This window comes from Somniosus microcephalus, chromosome 4 (assembly GCF_052327205.1).
Source record: "Somniosus microcephalus isolate GS21.2 chromosome 4, FLI_Smic_1.0, whole genome shotgun sequence".
NCBI lineage: Eukaryota > Metazoa > Chordata > Chondrichthyes > Squaliformes > Somniosidae > Somniosus > Somniosus microcephalus.
Genome location: NC_140990.1, coordinates 178875301 through 178896500, shown reverse-complemented (window position 1 = coordinate 178896500; position 21200 = coordinate 178875301). Strand labels below are relative to the sequence as shown.

Sequence of the window (21200 nt, the reverse complement as noted above, 5' to 3'; positions counted from 1 at the left end):
CCGCAGCGCCGGAATTGCGGCGCGAAACGGCAGTTAGCGCCCTTTTCCAGGCGCTAAGACCCTTCAGTAGCGCCGGCAGCCGTTTGGGCGTGGCGCCACTGAATTTTTGGCGCGCGCAGGGGACTTAGCGCCGGCACTAATTTCCGGCGCTAAAGCCCTGGCTAAGCCAAAACCCAATTTCTAGGCCCAAGTCTTTAACTGGTCATTTATCTCATTTGCTGTTTGTGAAATCTTGTTGCATGAAAATTGACTGCTCAATTTGCCTGCAAAACAGACTGATTGCACTTCAAAAATAATTTGTGTGACACATTTGAGAGGGCTCTCAGGGATATGCAATATAAATACAAGTCTTTCGTCCTTCATTTACAGTGTGCTACACAGGGGAAACTATAGGAATTGAACAGCGCATGACAATGGAGTGTGTGTTCCAGAGGTACTGTACTGACCACATAGTTCCCCTGTGGGACACACTGTTCAACCCACGCAATGTCCTTTTGAGCAATGCCTTTTTCAGTTCATGCAGTTCCCCTATCTAATACAGCATTTGGACTGTACAGTTGTTCTGTGCAAAGACCTGTTCAGTCCCTACAGCTTCCTTGTGCAATATACAATCTAGCCAATACAAGTCCCCTGTGTAATTCACTGATCACTTCATACAGCTGTCCCTGTGTAATATTCTACGCAGTTGGTGCAGAGTAGGGTTGCCAACCCTCCAGGATTGCCCTGGAGTCTCCAGGAATTACAGATTAATCTCCTGGACACTGCTGCGAGTGACCCGCGAGAAAAGTCATAGAAATATTTTATTTAAATGCGTATTTTACTCCCCCTTTTCTTTTGTTTATTTATTATTTAAAGATTGGAGATGGGGAAAATGGCTATTTTACTGGTGGGGCGGTTGGAGGTGGGAGGTCATGTGATGAAACCTCCAGGAATAAATCCAACAAGAGTTGGCAACCCTAATGCCGAGAGTGTTCACTACAAAACTGTAGAGGGTTTAGACAGTACAGGCCCTCCGTGCAAAGCAGTCTTCAGTCCATTACAGCAGTTATTAAGTTAAAATTATTGGATACATGGCAGACAATTACTATAGAATTAAACACATATAAGATCAAAGTTTAGAACATATTGTACTACATTCAGCATCCATAATGTACAGGTTGTGAAATTCATGCCTTTAAATGTCAATTCGATATAGCTCCACGTGGCCAACAAACCCTGCTCCTGCTTTGCCTCAGTTACTTAGGATTCAAGATCCGGAAACTGTCGTTTCCTTTTCCTGTTTGTTATGCTGTCTGTTTTTGGAAGTGTTTCTGCACCTAGGGAACCATGCTCCTCCGGTGTCCTACTTTTGTGTTCCAATGAGTCCCAGCAGCTTTCATCATCTGAAATGTCCTCCAGTTCCAATAGTGTCTGCAAGTTGACTTGCTCAGGTTTCAGATCATAAAAAGAATGATCATTGGTGAATCTGCGTGGCGTACTGGGAGTTTCAATATGGACCGAGAACAGTGACTTCTTGGCCAGTGTCACTTTAATACTCGTGGAATGTTGCGCTTCTAATCCAGATGAGCCAGATTTTCCTTCCTTTGGCAGAGCCTCCTCAGTTACTCTTTTACTTGTTTTTTTCTGGTTGTCCACATTCCTTCCTTTGTTTTGCACATGAAAAGATGGAGCTTGCTCTTGTTCAGTAAGCTGACCATTTAACTTTGGGTTGTCCAAGAGTTCAAAGTCAAACATCATTACTGCATCTTCAAACGTAAGCATCATTAACTTCTTCTCACATTCCTCATTTTGGTCAATTGAGTTGATGCCATCACCTTTTCTACAGCTTGTCGCAACTTCTTGGTTAGAATTTTGGGCCTGGTTAAGACTAATAGGGCATTGTTTATTGTCTTCTTGTGACTGATTATCATTGTATGATGTAGGATTCAGAATGGGTTCAGTATTAGAATCAGAGCCAAGTGCCTTGGGTTCAGGGACAACATCAGGATCGTATTGCATTGAAACAAGGTTGTTATGCTGCTGCTTGCCAAGTGATTGAGTGACTTCAGGTTGGAACCCTTGAATGACCTGAACTTCCTGAGGCTGACACTGTTGTTTCTGCTTACAATCATGCTGTTGGATTTGTTGTAAAGACAGACAATGTGTATTTGCATTGCCCTGAGATGTTATGGGCATCTGTGGATGGTTAGGTTGGTTAGTGGAGGACGTACTGGGCCTGGAAGAGTAAACTGCATTTTGTACTTGAACTGGCAGAGTTGTATAAAATGTCTGATTTCCTTCATAGACAGTGACAGGGGGCTGCTGGAAACGAATGCTGTGCTCAGGTGGTGGAAGTAGGACATAAAGAGAAAAATGAATATCAGGTGTTTGAGGAATCTGTGTTGGCATAATTTGAAGTGTGAAGGGCACTGGATTTGAATACCTGGGCACTTCCATTCGAGTACTAGGCTGGTCTAAACTGTTCATTTGTCCCAGATCATGGAAATAATCAATTGGATGCACAAGAGGCCCTGCAAAGGTAAATAAATAGGAACTTTATTATTAACAGATTGTAGTGTATGTATAAACTATCTCACCTATAGCTGGAGGGGCACAAAACGGAGCCTGTAACTACCCTTTTACTTTATTAGTACGCCTGCAAGGCGTTGAGAATTTTACCAACCTACCAAGTTATGGAAAACCTTTATAAATCACTGGTTAGTCCTCAGCTGGAGTATTGGGTCCAGTTCTAGGCACCACACTTTAGGAAGGATGTCAAGGCCTTGGAGAAGGCGCAGAGGAGATTTACAAAAATGGTACCAGGGATGAGGGACTTTAGTTATGTGGAGAGACGAGAGAAGCTGGGGTTGTTCTTCTCAGAGAAGAGAAGGTTATGACGAGATTTAATAGAGGTGCTCAAAATTATGAAGGGCTTTGACAGAGTAGATAGGGAGAAACTGTTTTCACTGGCAGGAGGGTCAAGAACCAGAGGACACAGATTTAAGGTAATTGGCAAAAGAACCAAGGGAGAGCTAAGGAGAATTTATTTTTATGCAACAAATTGTTATGATCTGGAATGCACTGCTTGAAAGGGTGGTGGAAGCAGACTCAATAGTAAACTTCAAAAGGGAATTGGATAAATACCTGAAAAGGGTAAATGTGCAAGGCTATGGGGACAGAGCCGGGGGGGGGGGGGGGGTGGCGTGGGGAGCGAGACTGATTGGATAGCACTTTCAAAGAGCTGGCACAGGCATGATGAGCAGAATGGCCTCCTTCTGCGCTGTAACAGTCTATGGGGAAGAAATTTGGTTATGCCCTGTTTGGGGGCAGTAACCGAATTAGATCCAACCATTTGGCACTCGGCGCGGGAGTACTGCCCTGGCCGCTAAATTGGGCTTACCGCCCCGGCAAGGAAGCGGAGTGCTATCTCGGGCGCACCACTTCCTCTCGGGGCGGTGTCTGGGGTGCAAAGCACGGTAGCGCCGGAGCACTACGAGGCTGCTCCGTGTAGCGCTGATGCGTTTCATCGCCCCTCCCCTTCCGTTAAAGGGGAGGGACGCTGTGCATTCTGCAGGCTGTTTGAGGGCCTCCACCAGCCCCCCGGGGCGCTAACGAGAGGCGCAAGCCAACCCAATTTATCCCCTTATGATTTTATGAACAGAACTATACTCCAATGGTTAATTTCTGCCATTACAAAATGCAAGAACTGCCAGTTCAGATGAGTCAAATTAAGACTGCCCACCTTAAGGTCTGAATCAAGGAGTCAAAATGAACATTGCAACATCAGCAGGTGTAAATATTTGGCTATACAAATGTCCTCAAATTCTCTGTTCCATGGATGCATCGCTAGAAGGCTGAAAAAGTCAGAAACTCCATTATCTTGATCATAATAGCATATTATGAAGATGATTAACTACAAAGGGGTTTTGTGAAATGACAGGAAAATTGGGATGACAGCAATGTTAGTTATAGTGGAAACAAGTTAAAGTGTTGAAAGAAAGCAATTAATAAAGAATCATTGGATCAGAAAGAAAATAGAGACAGGACTATAATGAAGGATAAAAACAAGGTGGGAACAGGACTAGATAAGTGAATAACATAAAGGAGAAGAAAACGAACTCAAGGAAAGAAACACCGTGGGCCAAGAGATTGGGCAGAAGCAACGCCCACCAAATCAACTCTCCAATTCTGGTTTATTAAAATTCCTATTAAGCTACCTATGCAGAGAGGATCCTGTACACATTCCCAGCATGGACCGATGAGCAGTCAGTTTTATCCCAGGACCATGTAAACCTTTCAGACATACTGCAAAACTCAATGACATCAATGTTCACAACATAACACACATGACAAACCTCTTCTCCAAGTGTTGAAAGTTTAAAGTCCTTACAGAGTTTTGCAGTTTGAGAAAACACAAACGGTAATAAAATCAAAGAATGCAGAGGTGGCAGACATGCCAGAAGTTTTGTTGGCTCAAGTGAGCAAGACCCAACTCACGTATGGAGCAGGAGCAGGCCATTCAGCCCTCAAGCCTGTTCCGCCATTCAGATAGATCATGGCTGACCCACACCTCAACTCCATTTACCCATCATTGTTTCATTTCCCTTAATACCCTTACCTAACAAAAATCTATCATCTCAGTCTTCAACATTTCAATTGATCTTCAGCCTCAACAGCGTTTTGGAGCAGACGTTCCAGATTTCCACTCGCTTCGTGTGAAGAAGTGCTTCCTGATTTCACTCCCAAATGGCCGAGCTCTAATGTTAAGATTATGCCCTCATTCTGCATGCCCCCACCAGAGGAAATTGTTTCCCTGCATCTACCCTATTGAATCTCTTAAGTATTTTAAAGAGCTTGATTAGATCACTCCTCAAACTTCTAAACTCAAGGGATTACAAGTCAAGTTTAGGCAACCTATCCCCATAATTTATCCCTTTAATCCTTGGTATCATTCTGGTGACTCTGCATTATACCCCTGTCGATGCCAATCTATCCTTCCGGAGGTGTGGTGCCCAGAACTGAATGCAGTCTGTAGACGGGGTCTGACCAAGGCTCTGTACAACTGAAGCATCACTTCCTCACTTTTGAATTCCAGCCCCTTGAGATAAGGAGCAATAATCCATTAGCCTTTTTGATTACTTTTTGTATCTGTGCACTAACTTTTAGTGATTTGTGCACATCACCTAGAATTATCACCTAGGCATTAGTCTCTGACTATATAAGCTGTGTCTTTATGCATCTCTCCACTTCACCTGAAGAAGGAGCAGCGCTCAGAAAGCTTGTGATTTCAAATAAAACTGTTGGACTATAACCTGGTATTGTGTGACTTCTTACATTTGTCCACCTAGAAATTGGTGAGTTTGTATCTAGGGACTGTTTGAACTCTCCTTGCTTTTTGTTTCTTCAGTTGTCTTGCAGCTGCTGAGCGGATTGCACCAGAGTGAGGAGCTGAATCTTTTGAGAAGTGAACTCTCCAGGGGTTTCCCTCCTCTTTGATTCACCATGAAGCAGCTTCCATGATACTGGTTGAACTGTCTGTGATCCCAGTGGCTCCACTCTTCGTCTGAGGTTTCATAGGCAAGAGTGTCACCTGTGGGAGAGAAAGTGGCAGCAACAGGTAAAATAAACTGCTAACCTTGAGCAGTTGAAGGGAGAGGGCGCTGGTGCAAGATAGAGGTAACCATTGGCCGATTCGACTGTTGATGTGGGACAGACTTCCTTGCTTGTTGGTTTGGATCTTGATGCAGAAGGGTTGTCCTCAATCCCGGGTCTGGATGTTGGTGTAGGCTGGACATCCCAGCCGGTTGAGACTGGTGCTGGTGTACCATAGATCTACCTGGCGCCTGGTTTATCTGGCTGTCAGGGAGCTGAGGCAACCCATTTGGATTCACAATGAAGACATTGTGGGTGTGCCCCTGCTCTAAGTGCGGCAGTCGCTGCATTCTATACGGGAGGCGAAAAGGGGGAACGAATGGCCTCTTTTGGCGATTAGAAAAATGGTTCAGTGATCTGAGCTGAAGATAACATAAAGTTGAAATCTCTCGCCGAAGACGCGTCCCCATGGGAACTTAGAGTTCGGTCGACGTCTGAGCGGCGTCTGGTGGTTTAGACATTGTCCCATTGTGACGCTGGGAGATAACCTTCAATGTCATTGCAGAAAGCGGGGCATGAAACTGCACTTTGAAACTGGCGCAAGGAAATCAACCAGCAATCGGCGTAAACAGCTGGAAATGACCAACTCTGGTGGACAAGTTGCAGTTCTTAAAAGTGCAAAACTTACCAAAGATTAACGGGGGAGGGGGGGCGGTTGCAAAGCTCATTAAATTCAGCCACCTCCAGTCTTAACTGGACAAAAGGCAAGAGGGAAGATTCTACTGACAACTCCTCTCCCTCGCTATTTGGAAGTTTCTGACGAAAGCTCAATGGCCCACTATCAAAAGAAACAAGTAGAAAAGGCCAATCCCTCGACCCCCCCAAACCCAATGAGCTGATGTGCTCTTTCCTGTGGAGGCTATTTAAACTCATGTTGAGGAGCGGGGCACAAAATCCTAACCCCTAACCCTTGGCGTTTCAGGGAGAGGGAGTTAGGGCAGTACGGATGGATCTGTAAAGATTGTCTGCTGAAATTATAATTTCTTAGACCAATCTGCAAAAGATGAATATAAAGAAATAACAGAGTGTATTTCTTGCCAAAAGAACCAGAGGGAAGATTAGGGGATTTTTTTTTTACCCAGCCAGTTGTCTGGAATGCACTGCCTGAAAGGGCGGTGGAAGCAGATTCAATAGTAACTTTCAAAAGGGAATTGGATACATACTTGAAAAGGAAAAATTTGTAGGGGTATGTTGGAAGAGCAGGGGGGAGTGGGACTAATTGGGTAGCTCTTTCAAAGAGCCGGCATGGGCACGATGGGCCGAATGGCCTCCTGTACTGTATGATTCTATGATTCTATACTTTCCCTTGTCAGTTTGGCTATTGTGTAATGAACAGGCTGTTGCATTGTATGACAGTTTGGTTTGCGTACAGTGGGATGGACTCACACCATGGTTTAGTGGTTTGGTTGACACACCCCAGAATAGCGGATTTGCTCAGTTGCTCTCACATATTTAAGGCGCTCATTCTGATGCCTCGGTAAGTTTATCCAGTTACTCATATGGACCAGAAAGGTTCCAAGTTTGGTCCCCCATCTGTGTTGTGTTAGCTGATTTCAGCTGATGTGTAATGATAGTGGTACTATAATTGACCTCGGCACCCCTGGGCTGAGATGGGGCAAATCAGCCAGTTTTCAGACCCATTATCCAACTGACCTCTGTTGGAAAGAGCGCATGTGTAGATGTAAGAACGGAATCCGGCGACACCCACTGCCAAGACTTGCACATGAATGATGGCCAGTTAGGCAAGGCACTGAAGGATGCCAGTGCCCAAGGAACCATACCCCAGCAAAGAATCATAGGGCAGGATTTTCATTGGGCCGTGGAGGTGGGATTGGAGGTGTGTGGGGGGTTAAAATCTCGAAATTGGGGGGCACGAAGCCATCCCGTACCTCAACCCGCCTCCATGCCAGTTTCAAAGGAGGTGGGTACCCGACCTGCACTGGGACCCGCCTCCCCGAGGCAGGAAGGGGATTAGTGCCAATTAACTGCCTGTTAACAGGTAGTTAACAGGCAGTTTTTAGCCTAATCCCTATTTTTATTGGTGAAGTGTGGCATTCCCGACGGCTCCAAACCACGCCAAGTTAGCGAGGCGGGCCGTCGGGCTGAAGGACTTGGAGGGTTCAAGATGTCTGGTGTTCAGGTGAGTGATGGGTGCATGAGTCATAGAGTCATAGAGTCATAGAGTTTTACAGCACAGAAAGAGGCCCTTCGGCCCATCGTGTCTGCGCCGTCCATCAATCCCTGTCCAGTCTAATCCCATTTTCCAGCATTTGGTCCATAGCCTTGTATGCAATGGCATTTCAAGTGCTCATCCAAATGCTTCTTGAATGTTGTGAGGGTTCCTGCCTCTACCACCCTTTCAGGCAGCGAGTTCCAGATTCCAACCACCCTCTGGGTGAAAAAGTTCCTCCTCAAGTCCCCTCTAAATCTCCTGCCCCTTACCCTGAATCTATGCCCCCTTGTTATTGACCCCCCTACTAAGGGGAAAAGTTCCTCTTTATCTACCCTATCTATGCCCCTCATCATTTTGTACACCTCAATCAGGTCCCCCCTCAGCCTTCTTTGCTCCAAGGAAAACAACCTCAGCCTGTTTAGCCTTTCTTCATAGCTGAGGCGCTCCATCCCAGGTAACATCCTGGTGAATCTTCTCTGCACCCTCTACAATGCAATCACATCCTTCCTATAGTGAGGCGACCAGAACTGCACACAGTACTCCAGCTGTGGCCTCACCAGCGTTTTGTACAGCTCCATCATAACCTCCCTGCTCTTATATTCTATGCCTCGGCTAATGAAGGCAAGTATCCCATATGCCTTTTTAACCACCTTATCTACCTGTTCCGCTGCCTTCAGGGATCTATGTACATGTACACCAAGGTCCCTCTGACCCTCTGTACTTCCTAGGGTCCTACCACTCATTGTGTATTCCCTTGCCTTATTTGTCCGTCCAAAATGCATCACCTCGCACTTTTCAGGGTTAAATTCTATTTGCCACTTTTCCGCCCATCTGACCAACCCGTTTATATCGTCCTGTAGCCTGAGGCTTTCCTCCTCGCAATTTACCACCCCACCAATTTTCGTGTCATCTGCGAACTTACTGATCATACCTTTTACATTCTCATCCAAATCATTTATGTATATCACAAACAGCAAGGGACCCAGCACCGATCCCTGAGGTACCCCACTGGACACAGGCTTCCAGTCACAGAAACAACCTTCGACCATCACCCTCTGCCTCCTGCCACTCAGCCAGTTTAGGATCCAATGCTCCAAGGCACCCTGGATCCCATGGGCTCTTACCTTCTTGACCAGTCTCCTATGCGGGACTTTGTCAAAAGCTTTACTGAAGTCCATGTAAACCACATCCACAGCATTTCCCTCATCCACACACCGAGTCACCCCCTCGAAAAATTCAATCAGATTGGTCAGACATGATTTACCCTTGACAAAGCCATGCTGACTATCCCCGATTAATCCTTGCCTCTCCAAGTGGAGACTAATTTTGTCCCTCAGAATTTTTTCCAATAATTTCCCTACCACAGGTGTTAGGTTCACTGGCCTGTAATTCCCTGGTTTATCCCTGCTACCCTTCTTGAATAATGGTACTACGTTAGCTGTTCTCCAGTCCTCTGGTACATCCCCTGTGGCCAGAGAAGTTCTGAAAATTTGTGTCAGAGCCCCTGCAATCTCCTCCTTTGCCTCACACAACAGCCTGGGATACATCTCGTCTGGGCCTGGGGATTTATCCACTTTTTGGCCTGCTAAAACCGCTAGTACCTCCTCCCTCTCGATGCTAATATGTTCAAGTATGTCACAGTCCCCTTGCCCGATTTCTATGTCTACATCGTCTTTCTCCATAGTGAACACAGATGCAAAAAATTCATTTAAAACCCCGCCTACATCATCTGGCTCTACACACAGATTGCCACTTTGGTCCCTAATGGGCCCTACCCTTTCCCTGGTTATCCTCTTGCCCTTAATATACTTATAAAACATCTTAGGATTTTCCTTTATTTTGCTCGCCAGTGTTATTTCATGGCCCCTCCTTGCCCTCCTAATTTCTTTTTTAAGTATGCCCCTGCACTTTTTATACTCCTCTAGGGCTTCCTTCGTCCTTAGTCTTTTGTAACTGCCAAAAGCCCCCCTTTTTTTCCTAATGCATTTTTGTATATCCCTTGTCATCCAAGGTTCCCTTTGCTTGTTGGTCCCATCCTTGACCTTTACAGGAACATGTTGGCGTTGTACTCTCTCTATTTCCCTTCTGAAAGTCTCCCACTGTTTTGATGTGGATTTTCCTATAAGTAGCTGCTCCCAGTCCACTTTGGTCAGATCCTGCCTTATCATATTAAAATCGGCCTTCCCCCAATTTAGAACCCTTATTTCCGGGCTGTCTTTGTCTTTTTCCATGACCACCTTAAATCTCACTGAATTATGGTCACTGTCGCCAAAATGCTCTCCTACTGACACTTCCACCACTTGCCCGGCTACATTCCCTAGAATTAGGTCCAGTACCGCCCCCTCTCTTGTAGGACTTTCTACATGTTGGCTCAAAAAGCTCTCCTGGATGCACTTTAAGAATTCTGCACCCTCTAAACCTTTCACACTCTGACTATCCCAATTAATATTGGGGAAGTTGAAATCCCCCACTATTATTACCCTATTATTTTCGCACTTCTCTGAGATTTGGGGAGGAATTACTGCCCCAATACCTCTATTTATGAAGTCCAAGATCCCATATGCTTTGCTAACCACTCTCTCAATATGTCCCACCACCTTCAGGGACCTATGCACATTAACTCCCAGGTCCCTCTGTCCCTGCACACTCTTTAAAACTGTGCCATTAAGTGTATATTGCCTCTCCCTGTTCCTTCTGCCAAAATGCATCACCTCACACTTCTCTGTATTAAATTCCATCTGCCACTTGTCTGCCCATTCTGCTAGCCTTTCTATGTCCTGTTGCAGTCAATTGGTATCATCATCACTGTTTGCCACACCCCCAAATTTGGTGTCATCGGCAAATTTAGAAATTCTACTCTGTATTTCAATATCCAGTTCATTTATATATATCAAAAAAAGCAGTGGCCCCAGCACTGACCCTTGGGAATCACCACTGTCTACCATGCTCCAGTCTGAGAAACAGCCATTTACCACAACTCGCTGTTTTCTGTCCTTAAGCCAATTCCTTATCCAAGCTGCCACTGACCCACCTATTCCATGAGCCTCAATTTTGTTAATCAGCCTTCTATGTGGTTCTTTGTCAAACGCCTTCCGAAAATCCATGTAGACAACATCCATTGCATTCCCTTCATCAATCCTCCCTGTTACTTCATCAAAAAATTCAATTAGATTAGTCAAACACGATCTGCCTTTTACAAATCCTTCTAATTGGCAGAGGGAAAGAAAAGATACTTCATCAAGGTTTCATGCCAGTCAGGCTATTCCAAAAGTTACTCCAGACACATCTGTAGCGTAAGTCCCTTCATTTCTTCATTGTTGGGCGAGTCTTCGCAACAAGTCACGGACAAATATTGATTAGAACTTCAGTGATAATAATCCGGCAAAAGAAATAGCACCAAATCAACCACAGGAAAGAGTGAATCTGAGTAACGCATCATTCACTGTCAACACACAATAACTCCAATACATCATCCACAATGCTCTTAATACAACACATTCATCATACGTTCTTGTTCTAATACATGACATTAACCACAAGTCCTCACATTTCAATGGCAATACTGAACTTGGATAAGGAAAAAACTTCAAAGTCATCTGAAGAGTAACAAAGAATCTTTCTCACTTTACATCTGCAATTAGAATTAGAATCTTTCAGCATATCAAACCGTTACAAGGCCTGCATTGGCCATGGGCCTGTTTCGTTTATCAAGCTGTTACAGTCATGCGTACAAAGCTTTAAGACCAAGAAAATTGGCTTACTTTTCATCTGACCCTCAGTAATCTCTTGTTTATAATGTATGACCTGCTGAAGCTTATCATATTTGTACTTGACATCTTTATAGGAATGTTATTGTTGTAATAAGTCAACAGGGCAATTGCACTTAATGAAATAGTTATCATCTGTTGGAATTATTAATGTAACTCCTTCTTCTTCCTTCATCTCAAAGTATTTGCTAATAATTTCCTTGCGATCTGAAGGGACAATATTGTTGGTTTGCATTTCTTTCTCCTCCCTTTGACATACGGGGGAACTTTGCTTCCTGACCATACTCAAAGACCTCAGGTGAAGGGGAGGAAACTGCTGGTTAGAGGGGTAATGTCAGAGTGAGGGGAAGTGGGGTGCCCCCAAGGCTCAGTGTTGGGACCACCACTGTTTCTAGTTTACGTCAATGACTTGGATCCAGCAACTCGATGGAAATTTGCCAATGATCCCGAACTCAGAGGGGCGGCGGAATCAAAGGAAGCAACTCGGAAATTACAGAACGAATGGAACAAAGTATGTGAGTGGGCTAGACAAAGGCAAATCAAATTTAAGTGTAAAGCATTGCACGAAAGAAGGAGGAATGAGCAACACATATTTAGCATCAAAGGTGTTGCAATAGATGAAATAGGTAACAGAGACCTTGGAGTCTTAGTAGACTCAAGGTTCAACATAAAAGCAGAAAATGCTGGAAATACTCAGCAGGTCAGGCAGCATCTGTGGAGAGAGAAACAGAGTTAACGTTTCAGGTCGATGACCTTTCATCGGAACTGGAAAAAGTTAGAGAAGTAACACGTATTAAGCAAGTGCAGAGGCAGGGAAAGGGGGGAGGGGAGGAAAGAACTAAAGGGAAGGTCTGTGATCGGGTGGAAGGCAAGAGTGATTAAATGACTAAAGGGATGATGGTGCGAGGTGTAATGGGACAAGTAAAGAAACAAAAGATGGGTCTAGAGGAGGTGTAATTGGGAATATCAGAGTCATCAGCAACAGCTGCCGTCCGAAAAAATGGGGGCAGAGTTTATGAAGTGAAATCGTTGAACTCAATGTTGAGTCCGGAAGGCTGTAAAGTAAACATATCCAACCAATGCAGAGCAGCAATTAACAAGCCAAGAGAATGCTGAACTACACAGACAACACAGTAAAAAAAGAGTCCGAGGAAATCATGGTCAAATTGTGCAGGGCTCTAGTCAGAGCACATCTTGAGTACTATGTCCAGTTTCTGTTACCGAGTAACTAGAGGGAACATTCAAGCACTGGACAATGCAAGGAGGCGCCACAAGACTGATCCCAAGTGTCAGAGGTCTGAGTTGCGAGGAAAGGCTGAAGAGACTTGAGCTTTTCTACCTGGAAAGGAGGTGCCTGAGAAATGATCTTATAGTGCAATGTAAGATGGTCAATGGTATGGAAAAGCATCATTCAGAATATTACTTGAAATTAAACTGTGGGAGTCGGACAAGGGGACATCAGTTTAAGCTAGTAAAAGGTAATTCTGGGACCGATATCAGGAGATCCTTCTTCATGCAGAGTGACAACACTTGGAATGGACTTCCAAGCAGAGTGGTTGTGATGAAATATTCCATTCATCACTCATTGGTATTCTCTGCCTGTGACTGTGGTTGGTTTCAGTTTCATTTCCCTTACCTCAGTTCCGTTTCCTCACCATTGTATTGTACTGTGTGTAGGGCTCCGCCCATACCTGGCCCCTATGTAAGCTGGCCCAGCCTGCATCACATCCAGTATGGCAGACCTCTGGATGGAAGATACCTCTCCTCTGTGTGTTACCTTCTAAGTCAATAAAAGCCTTGTTTTGTTTCGCTAAAATCGAGTCTCGGATTTATTGAGGCACATCAATTTTATTGACTTAATTTTCAACACAATGGATCAACTCTTGAAACCCGAATGTTTGGATTTGGACCAGCATGCTTCGGACGCATCGGCACGCTTCGGACACTGGTTTATGTGTATGGAATTCTTCCTGGACAATTCCGCAGCCGTCAAAGACGCTACGGACGCTGCGAGTATGAAACTCGGAATTCTGCGGAATTGGGTAAGCCACCGGGTTTACCCCCTCATCCAAGACGCCGACACGTACCCGGCCGCCTGCGACATCTTAAAGGCGCATTACCAGCAGCCTACGAATGAGGTGTATGCTAGGCATCTGCTCGCTACTCGCGCACAGCGACCTGGGGAATCGGTGGAGGAGTTCCTAGGCACCCTGAAAATGCTTGGCAAAGACTGCAAGTGCCAAGATGTAAAAGCCGCAGTCACAACCAGCAGGATCACGACTCGAACCTTGAGAGGTTCCTGAAAACCGCACAAAAACTCAACCTCACCTACAACGAGGACAAGTGCGTTTACAACACCACGCGCCTCTGCATACTAGGCAGCGTGGTGGAGAATGGGGAAATCGGACCAGACCCCGACCGATTGCGCCCCCTACGGGAGCTGCCCCTGCCCAACACTCCCAAAGCCCTGAAAAGGTGCCTGGGGTTATTTTCTTATTATTCCCAATGGGTCCCCAACTACTCCGACAAAGCCCGCCCCCCTCTTGAAAGCATCCTCTTTTCCGCTCTCTGCTGAGGCCCACGCCGCCTTCAAAAGCATTAAGCGGGATATTGAGCGGGCCACGCTACAGGCAGTGGACGAGAACACTCCCTTTCAAGTGGAAAGTGATGCGTCTGACTTTGCCTTGGCGGCCACCCTCAACCAGGCGGGGCGGCCCGTAGCTTTCTTCTCGAGGACCCTCCAAGGGCCCGAGATCAGACACTCCTCCGTGGAAAAGGAGGCCCAAGCCATCGTGGAGGCAGTGCGCCACTGGCGCCACTACCTAGCCGGCAAACGCTTCACCCTACTTACCGACCAGCGGTCGGTAGCGTTTATGTTCAATAATAAACAGAGGGGGAAGATTAAAAATGATAAGATTCTTAGGTGGCGGATCGAGCTCTCCACCTTCAATTATGACATCATTTACCGGCCAGGGGCCCTTAACGAATCCCCCGACGCCCTCTCACGAGGGATGTGTGCCAGCGCCACCGAGGATTGGCTACAGACCCTCCACAACGACCTCTGCCACCCAGGGGTCACGCGGCTGTTCCACTTCATAAAGTCCCGCAACTTACCCTACTCGATTGAGGAAGTTCGGTCTCTGACCAGGAACTGCCGCACTTGCGCTGAGTGCAAGCCTCGGTTCTACCGCCCAGATAGAGCCCACTTAATCAAAGCTACACGGCCCTTTGAGCGGCTCAGCTTAGATTTCAAGGGCCCCCTCCCGTCCGTCGACCGCAATGTTTACTTCCTGAACATTGTGGACGAATACTCCCGTTTCCCATTCGCCCTCCCCTGCCCAGACATGACCAGCGCCACGGTCATTAAATACCTCAACAGCCTGTTCTGCCTGTTCGGTATGCCGAGCTACATCCATACGGATAGGGGGGCGTCCTTCATGAGTGAAGAGCTACGCCAGTACATGCTGTCCAGGGGGATCGCCACAAGCCGTACCACCAGCTACAACCCCCGGGGTAACGGTCAAGTGGAGCGAGAGAACGGGACAGTATGGAAAGCAGTCACTCTAGCTCTAAGGACCAAGGGCCTCCCTATCTCCCGCTGGCAGGAAGTCCTCCCAGATGTGCTCCATTCGATACGGTCGCTATTGTGTACTGCCACTAATGCCACGCCTCATGAGCGAATGTTTGTCTTTCCCCGGAAATCCACCTCAGGCGTATCCATGCCGTCATGGCTCGCCACCCCGGGTCTGGTATTCGTGCGAAGGCATGTGAGGGGCCACAAGACGGACCCTCTCGTGGAGTCAGTGCACCTACTCCACGCCAACCCCCAATACGCGTATGTCCGGCACGCCGACGGAAGGGAGGACACCGTGTCCATAAAAGACGTCGCCCCAGCCGGTAACGACAACAACCACGACAACAGCAGCAACAACGATCACAGCAACTCTTACCCACCCAGTACTCTTTCATCACCCCCGGAAGAACATCGACCAACGGTACCCCCACCAACTACCCCTTCAACAACCCTGGCGGCACCCCCGGCAGAGACCCAGGAGGCCACCGGGGACACCCAGCTGACACCCGCGGCACCACAACAGCCACGTCGGTCGCAGAGGACTATCAAACCCCCGAACAGACTAAATCTATAGAAGGAGTGAATGTGATGAAATATTCCATTCATCACTCATTGGTATTCTCTGCCTGTGACTGTGGTTGGTTTCAGTTTCATTTCCCTTACCTCAGTTCCGTTTCCTCACCATTGTATTGTACTGTGTGTAGGGCTCCGCCCATACCTGGCCCCTATGTAAGCTGGTCCAGCCTGCATCACATCCAGTACGGCAGACCTCTGGATGGAAGATACCTCTCCTCTGTGTGTTACCTTCTAAGTCAATAAAAGCCTTGTTTTGTTTCGCTAACATCAAGTCTCGGATTTATTGAGGCACATCAGTGGTGGAGGCAAAAACTCTGGAATCCTTTAAGAAACAACTAGAAGCAGCAAAGGGGGCGGGAGGGTGGGTAGGTGTAGAGTTGTTTTAGGTGGATGAATGAAGATGGACCAAAAGGCGTTCCTCGTCCATCAGTATCTTGCAATCTGCTCCCCACATTGATAGTGCTGCCGAGTTTCTGATTCCACCCACCCTTTTGCAACCACGACCAAAACATCTTCTTTCGACATCATGATGGAATTCCATGTTCTAATCCTGAGGATAAAGATGTGTGATTCATCACAAGAGATGTAAGACGAACAAGCCATTGCAGTCACATCTAGTTCTTAACATGGTAAGTTTTGTTGCTGAGGTAAGTGTTTTGCTTGGCCATCTGATATATGTTGTATTTTTTTGTACAGCACAGAAGGAGGCCTTTTGGCCCATCGTGCCATGCCCTGCTCTTTCCCCATAGCTCTGCATTTTTTTCTTTTTCAAGTATATATCCGATTGCCATTTGAAAGTTACTATTGAATCTGCTTCCACCATATTTCAGACAGTGCATTCCAGATCATAACAACTCGCTGCGTAAAAATATTCTCCTCATCTCCCCTCTGGTTCTTTTGCCAATTATCTTAAATCTTAAATCTGTGTCCTCTGGTTACTGACCCTCTTGCCAGTGGAATCAGTTTCTCTTTATTTACTCTCTCAAAACCCTTCATAATTTTAAATACCTCCCCTTAACCTTCTCTGGTCTAAGGAGAACAATCCCAGCTTCTCCAGTCTCTCCACATAACTCAAGTTTCTCAGCCCTGGGACCATTCTAGTAAATCTCCTCTGCACCCTCGCCAAGGCCTTGACATCCTTCCTAAAGTGTGGTGCCCAGAATTGAATACAACACTCCAGCTGAGGCCTAACCAGTGCTTTATAAACGTTTAGCATAACTTCCTTGCTTTTATACTTGTTGATACACATCCTGTTCTTGCAACTTAACTTTTAGTGACAGTGTTTCAATCTCTTTGAAGTTCTGGAAATTTTTTCTCTACAAATAAATCTTTTACTAAAGCCTTTAACTAGAACTTTGGGTGGTACAGTTAAAAGGTAAAAGCCACGATTTTACTTACCTCGGTGGGTCCGTGGCAGGTGATGTTGGTGGTGGGTCGTGGCCCCGCTGCTGGCTCCATTCCGCTCTGTGAAATGACTTTCCATTGATGGGGCTTGTTAAGCTTATGGAGGGAGCCAAAGCACACAGGGAGGTCTCTTCCATTCCGATGGGTGGAAGAGACCTCCCCAGGAGACCAACACAACCTGGTTGCACATTGCACGTGACGGCACAAGCAGGGATGTCATCAGAGGACCTGGGTGCAGTGGCACAAACCTTTCAATGATCACATTAAATCATGAAACATTAGTATAAAGCCACACTTACCATCATCCTGCTGTGCCTCTCATCACATCCCCATCACTTTGCCTTCCCTACCCTACCCCTGCACATCCATACTCACCAACTTACCTTGCACCTCCACCCATCCCTCTCTATCTATATTATCACATTACCATCTCACTAACCACCCCTCACACTGATCCTCATCCTAGTGCAATCATACCAACTAACAACACACAAGGGTAGCCACTTGGCTGTTTTATCCAATGTTCATGTAAAGTTTCTGTTAATGCACTGTCAAACATTGAAACCTTTATTTTCAACACTTTCCGTTCTTGGACAGATTTGTGTGCACCTTTGGAAGTGGCTTAGTGAGTTGTAGTGAATAGTGAGACATAACATTACCCCCGCAATGGTGATGAGTGTGAAAGGAATGGCTTGGACATTGATGGGGTGCTTTATGGTGTTGGTGTAGGGTGGTGCCAACCCGGTGCATGTGGCAGCCATATGGGTGTACAGTGTCACGTGAAGTAAATCTGGCCATGGTGAGGCCATCCCTGGCCTCAAGGCCATCCCTGGCCTCCCGGACAGCAATGTACTCTGGTGCTGATGCCCTGTGTCCTGTGCAGCATCAGGTGATTGCGGAGAAGGTTGTTGTTGGTGCTGCTGGTGTGCTTGGTGCTGCTGGTGTTGGGGCTGATCGTGGTCAGATTCTGAGGACCAACGTTAGACAGTATAAAGGGCACCCATGTTGATGGAATAGATGGCAGGTGAAGTAGAGATGACAGAAGCATCCTGTCAATGGTGAGAGAGTTCTTCCAATGAGGTGATAGTGGATGGAGAGTGGAAAGTGGAAAGCCTGCAGAATCTGTGCTGGAAATGGACTGAGAAACAGCATGTGGCTGTGGAAAGTGATGATCTGTCAGGTGGGAGCTTTTACTGTACATCTGAAGATGTCAAGTAATCAGCTGGAGCAAAAGCCACTGAACTCCAGCCTCAGGTTGACAGCCGTGGTCCCTGAACAGCGTGGTTCCCGTGGCCATGAAGTTAAAGTGAAAAGGTAAGTTAAAAAAGCCTGTTAATGATCTGTCAACTAGATGTTAATGGGATTAATTGGGCGCCCTGCCGCTACCCGTTGGGTCTGCTCAGCGTTGACAGACCCAACATTGGGAAAGGTGCGTGGCGCCGGGTTGGCAGCGGGGTCCCGACCCACTGTCAAAAAACCCCACTTACCCACCCGACCCGCCACCAATCCCACCCACTGACCCCCTTGGAAAATTCTGACCTACGTTTTTTGCATGTGCTTGGATTTGACTCCATTCTTTGCCGCCCATGTGGAGTGATAAAGTCAAATTACTTACTTCTGGTAGGTAAGGGCGATGTGCCTACTGATTAAATACATAATTCATTCCCTAGCTGAAAAATTGCTTTGTTGGTAAAATGTTTGGTTTATCATATTGGTTAACATGGGGTACTGGGGTTTTCTTCAGTGGTGTTTCCTTCACTTACAAATTGCAATGTGAATGAACTCCAGTAACCCTAGAAATACTAGACAACTGATTTTGTCTATCACTCCCTTCCACCTCTGGACATTAGAAACAAGCACTTGTCAGTCACAGAGGAGAATGCCTTTCACCAACTGCAACAACAACAACAACAACTTGTATTTATATAGCACCTTTAACACAGTAAAACATCCCAAGGCACTTCACAGGAGCGTTATCAAACAAAATTTGACACCGAGCCACATAAGGAGATATTAGGGCTGATGACCAAAAGCTTGGTCAAAGAGGTAGGTTTTAAGCAACGTCTTAAAGGAGGAAATACAGGTAGAGAGGTGGGGAGGTTTAGGGAGGGAATTCCAGAGCTTAGGGCCTTGGCAGCTGAAGGCACGGGCACCAATGGTGGAGCGATGAAAATCGGACAAGCAGTCTGACAATTTAGAGACAGTAGAGGGGTCGAGAGAAGTGGTGGTGAGGTAGAGCTGGGTGTCGTCAGCGTACATGTGGAAATTGATGCTGTGTTTTCGGATGATGTCGCCGAGGTGCAGCATGTGGATGAGAAATAGGAGGGGGCCAAGGATAGACTGCAAACTGATATCTTTAGTGGGGAATTCCTATTTTCAGCAGTGTTTGAAATTAGAGTGGGGGCAGTGCTACAGCAGGTACCAACACAGCTAGACTGCTATTCTTTCATACCTTAGCACAGTGTCAGTCAGGGTTCAGCGGGCAGCACTCTCACTTCTGAATTCGAAATGTGTGGGTTCAAGTCCCACTCCAGACACTTGAGCATATCATGCTGATTAGGCTGATACTCCAGTGCAGTACTGAGGGAGTGCTGCACTGTTGGAGGTGCCGTCTTTTGGATGAGATGCCAAACCGAGGCCCCGTCTGCCCTCTCAGGTGGACGTAAAAGATCCTGTGGCACTATTTTGAAGAACAGGGGAGTTCTCCACGGTGTCCTGGCCAAGATCACTGAAAAACAGATTATCTGGTCATTTATTTCATTGCTGTTCGTGGGCAAATTGGCTGTTGTGTTTCCTACATTACAACAGTAATACTTCAAAAGTACTTCATTGGCTGTAAAGCACTTTGGGATGTTGTGAAGTGTTCTATATAAATGCAAGTCCTATCTAGTGCTACTGGCTGAGAAAGGTCTGTAAGGTTGGAAAGAAGACCCTGAAAGCTACACTCAAGAGTTCTGAAGATGTTATTGGGGGTTCCAGTCAAATGTGACTGAAATTGTACTTTGATGTGCCTGAAAAGTCTGAACGACGTCAACAGCAGGAGCATCGAGGAGAGTTGGTATCTGGGAAATTTTTGTTTGAATTAAAAGACATACTTTTGCTTTTCCAGTATTATCCTTGTTTCTTTTCTCTTCTCCTAAAGGTTCTGATTCTTACTGGGTTGCAGGTCCAAATGCACCTGCAACTCTCTGCTACCTCGCCCAAGTGGCAGTTCTCCATGTGCTAACTTTCTAACCATCTAACCAATCAACTTTCTTCCCTCCAGCCTCCTTTCCTCTTGGCCAACTGACCACGCAGTCATTTATTCACTGGCTTGGTCACTCAGCCTTCCATTCTCCCAGTCACCCAATCCCTTGTCTTCCTAGTTTTCCGGGTTGCCTGCCTCTTAGTCACCTAGTCTTCTTTTCTCACCTGCCCTCTCAGTCACCCAGAATGGTCCTCAGACACACAGGTTCCCAACAAACTCCTCCATCAACTTGGAACAAAACAAATCGCCCCCCCCCGCCAAATATTTTTTGTGCTTCCACGTTCTCCTCGGGATTATTTAGAATGAATAATCTTACTGTGTTTCTTTTCTCTGTTGCTTCTCAAACATGCTGTGAAAGAGACAACAGCTCCCAGCACATACTTCGGACTCCCAGCCAAGCTTTGTTCGAGAAAGATCTTGATCACCTGGGCGTTACACCCCCCCCCCCCCAACAAGGAGAAGCTATGTTAAGACTCCACACGACTTGTTCACCAGGTTGAATGTGACTGAACCCAAGAGTTCATGTGACCCCTTGGATGCTTATTTCTCTTTACTTGCGGCAATATTGTTTCCCTAAACTAACATTGTCCGAAATTGGTTTTTGTGTTTGTTTCTGTGAGTATTTCTGATCGTCATGGGTTTACAATCTAAAATTACATTACTTCAACCAGGTGAGTTGAATTCCACAAAAATGACATTCCTTTGGTTTCAACCAGCCCACAACTATAGCGACTATCTACCCTTATCCCCACAACCTCTAAGTATGCAAATGTGGGTGTTTGTGCTTCTGTGGGAAGATGTTTGGGGGGTAGGGGGCGGGGGGTTTAG

General features: G+C 46.3%; 1 protein-coding gene across 1 annotated transcript; it reads right to left on the bottom strand.

The window, feature by feature from the left end:
* Positions 1-1087: 1087 nt before the first annotated feature.
* On the bottom strand, positions 1088-5980 carry LOC147120027 (uncharacterized). Its single transcript, XM_085983799.1, has 2 exons — positions 5615-5980; positions 1088-2510 (listed from the first exon to the last, which is right to left on the bottom strand). The coding sequence occupies exons 1-2, from the start codon at positions 5919-5921 to the stop codon at positions 1240-1242; spliced, it is 1578 nt and encodes a 525-aa protein (XP_085839925.1). The 5' UTR covers positions 5922-5980; the 3' UTR covers positions 1088-1239.
* Positions 5981-21200: the final 15220 nt, after the last annotated feature.

What these genes read in the sequence shown, in the direction of transcription:
- LOC147120027 (XM_085983799.1), bottom strand. Translation starts at nt 5,921, where the DNA reads ATGCAGCGACTGCCGCACTTAGAGCAGGGGCACACCCACAATGTCTTC. An exon ending in TCTCCCTTCAACTGCTCAAG is followed by an intron (nt 2,511 to 5,614) that starts GTTAGCAGTTTA and finishes TTACCTTTGCAG; the next exon opens with GGCCTCTTGTGCATCCAATT.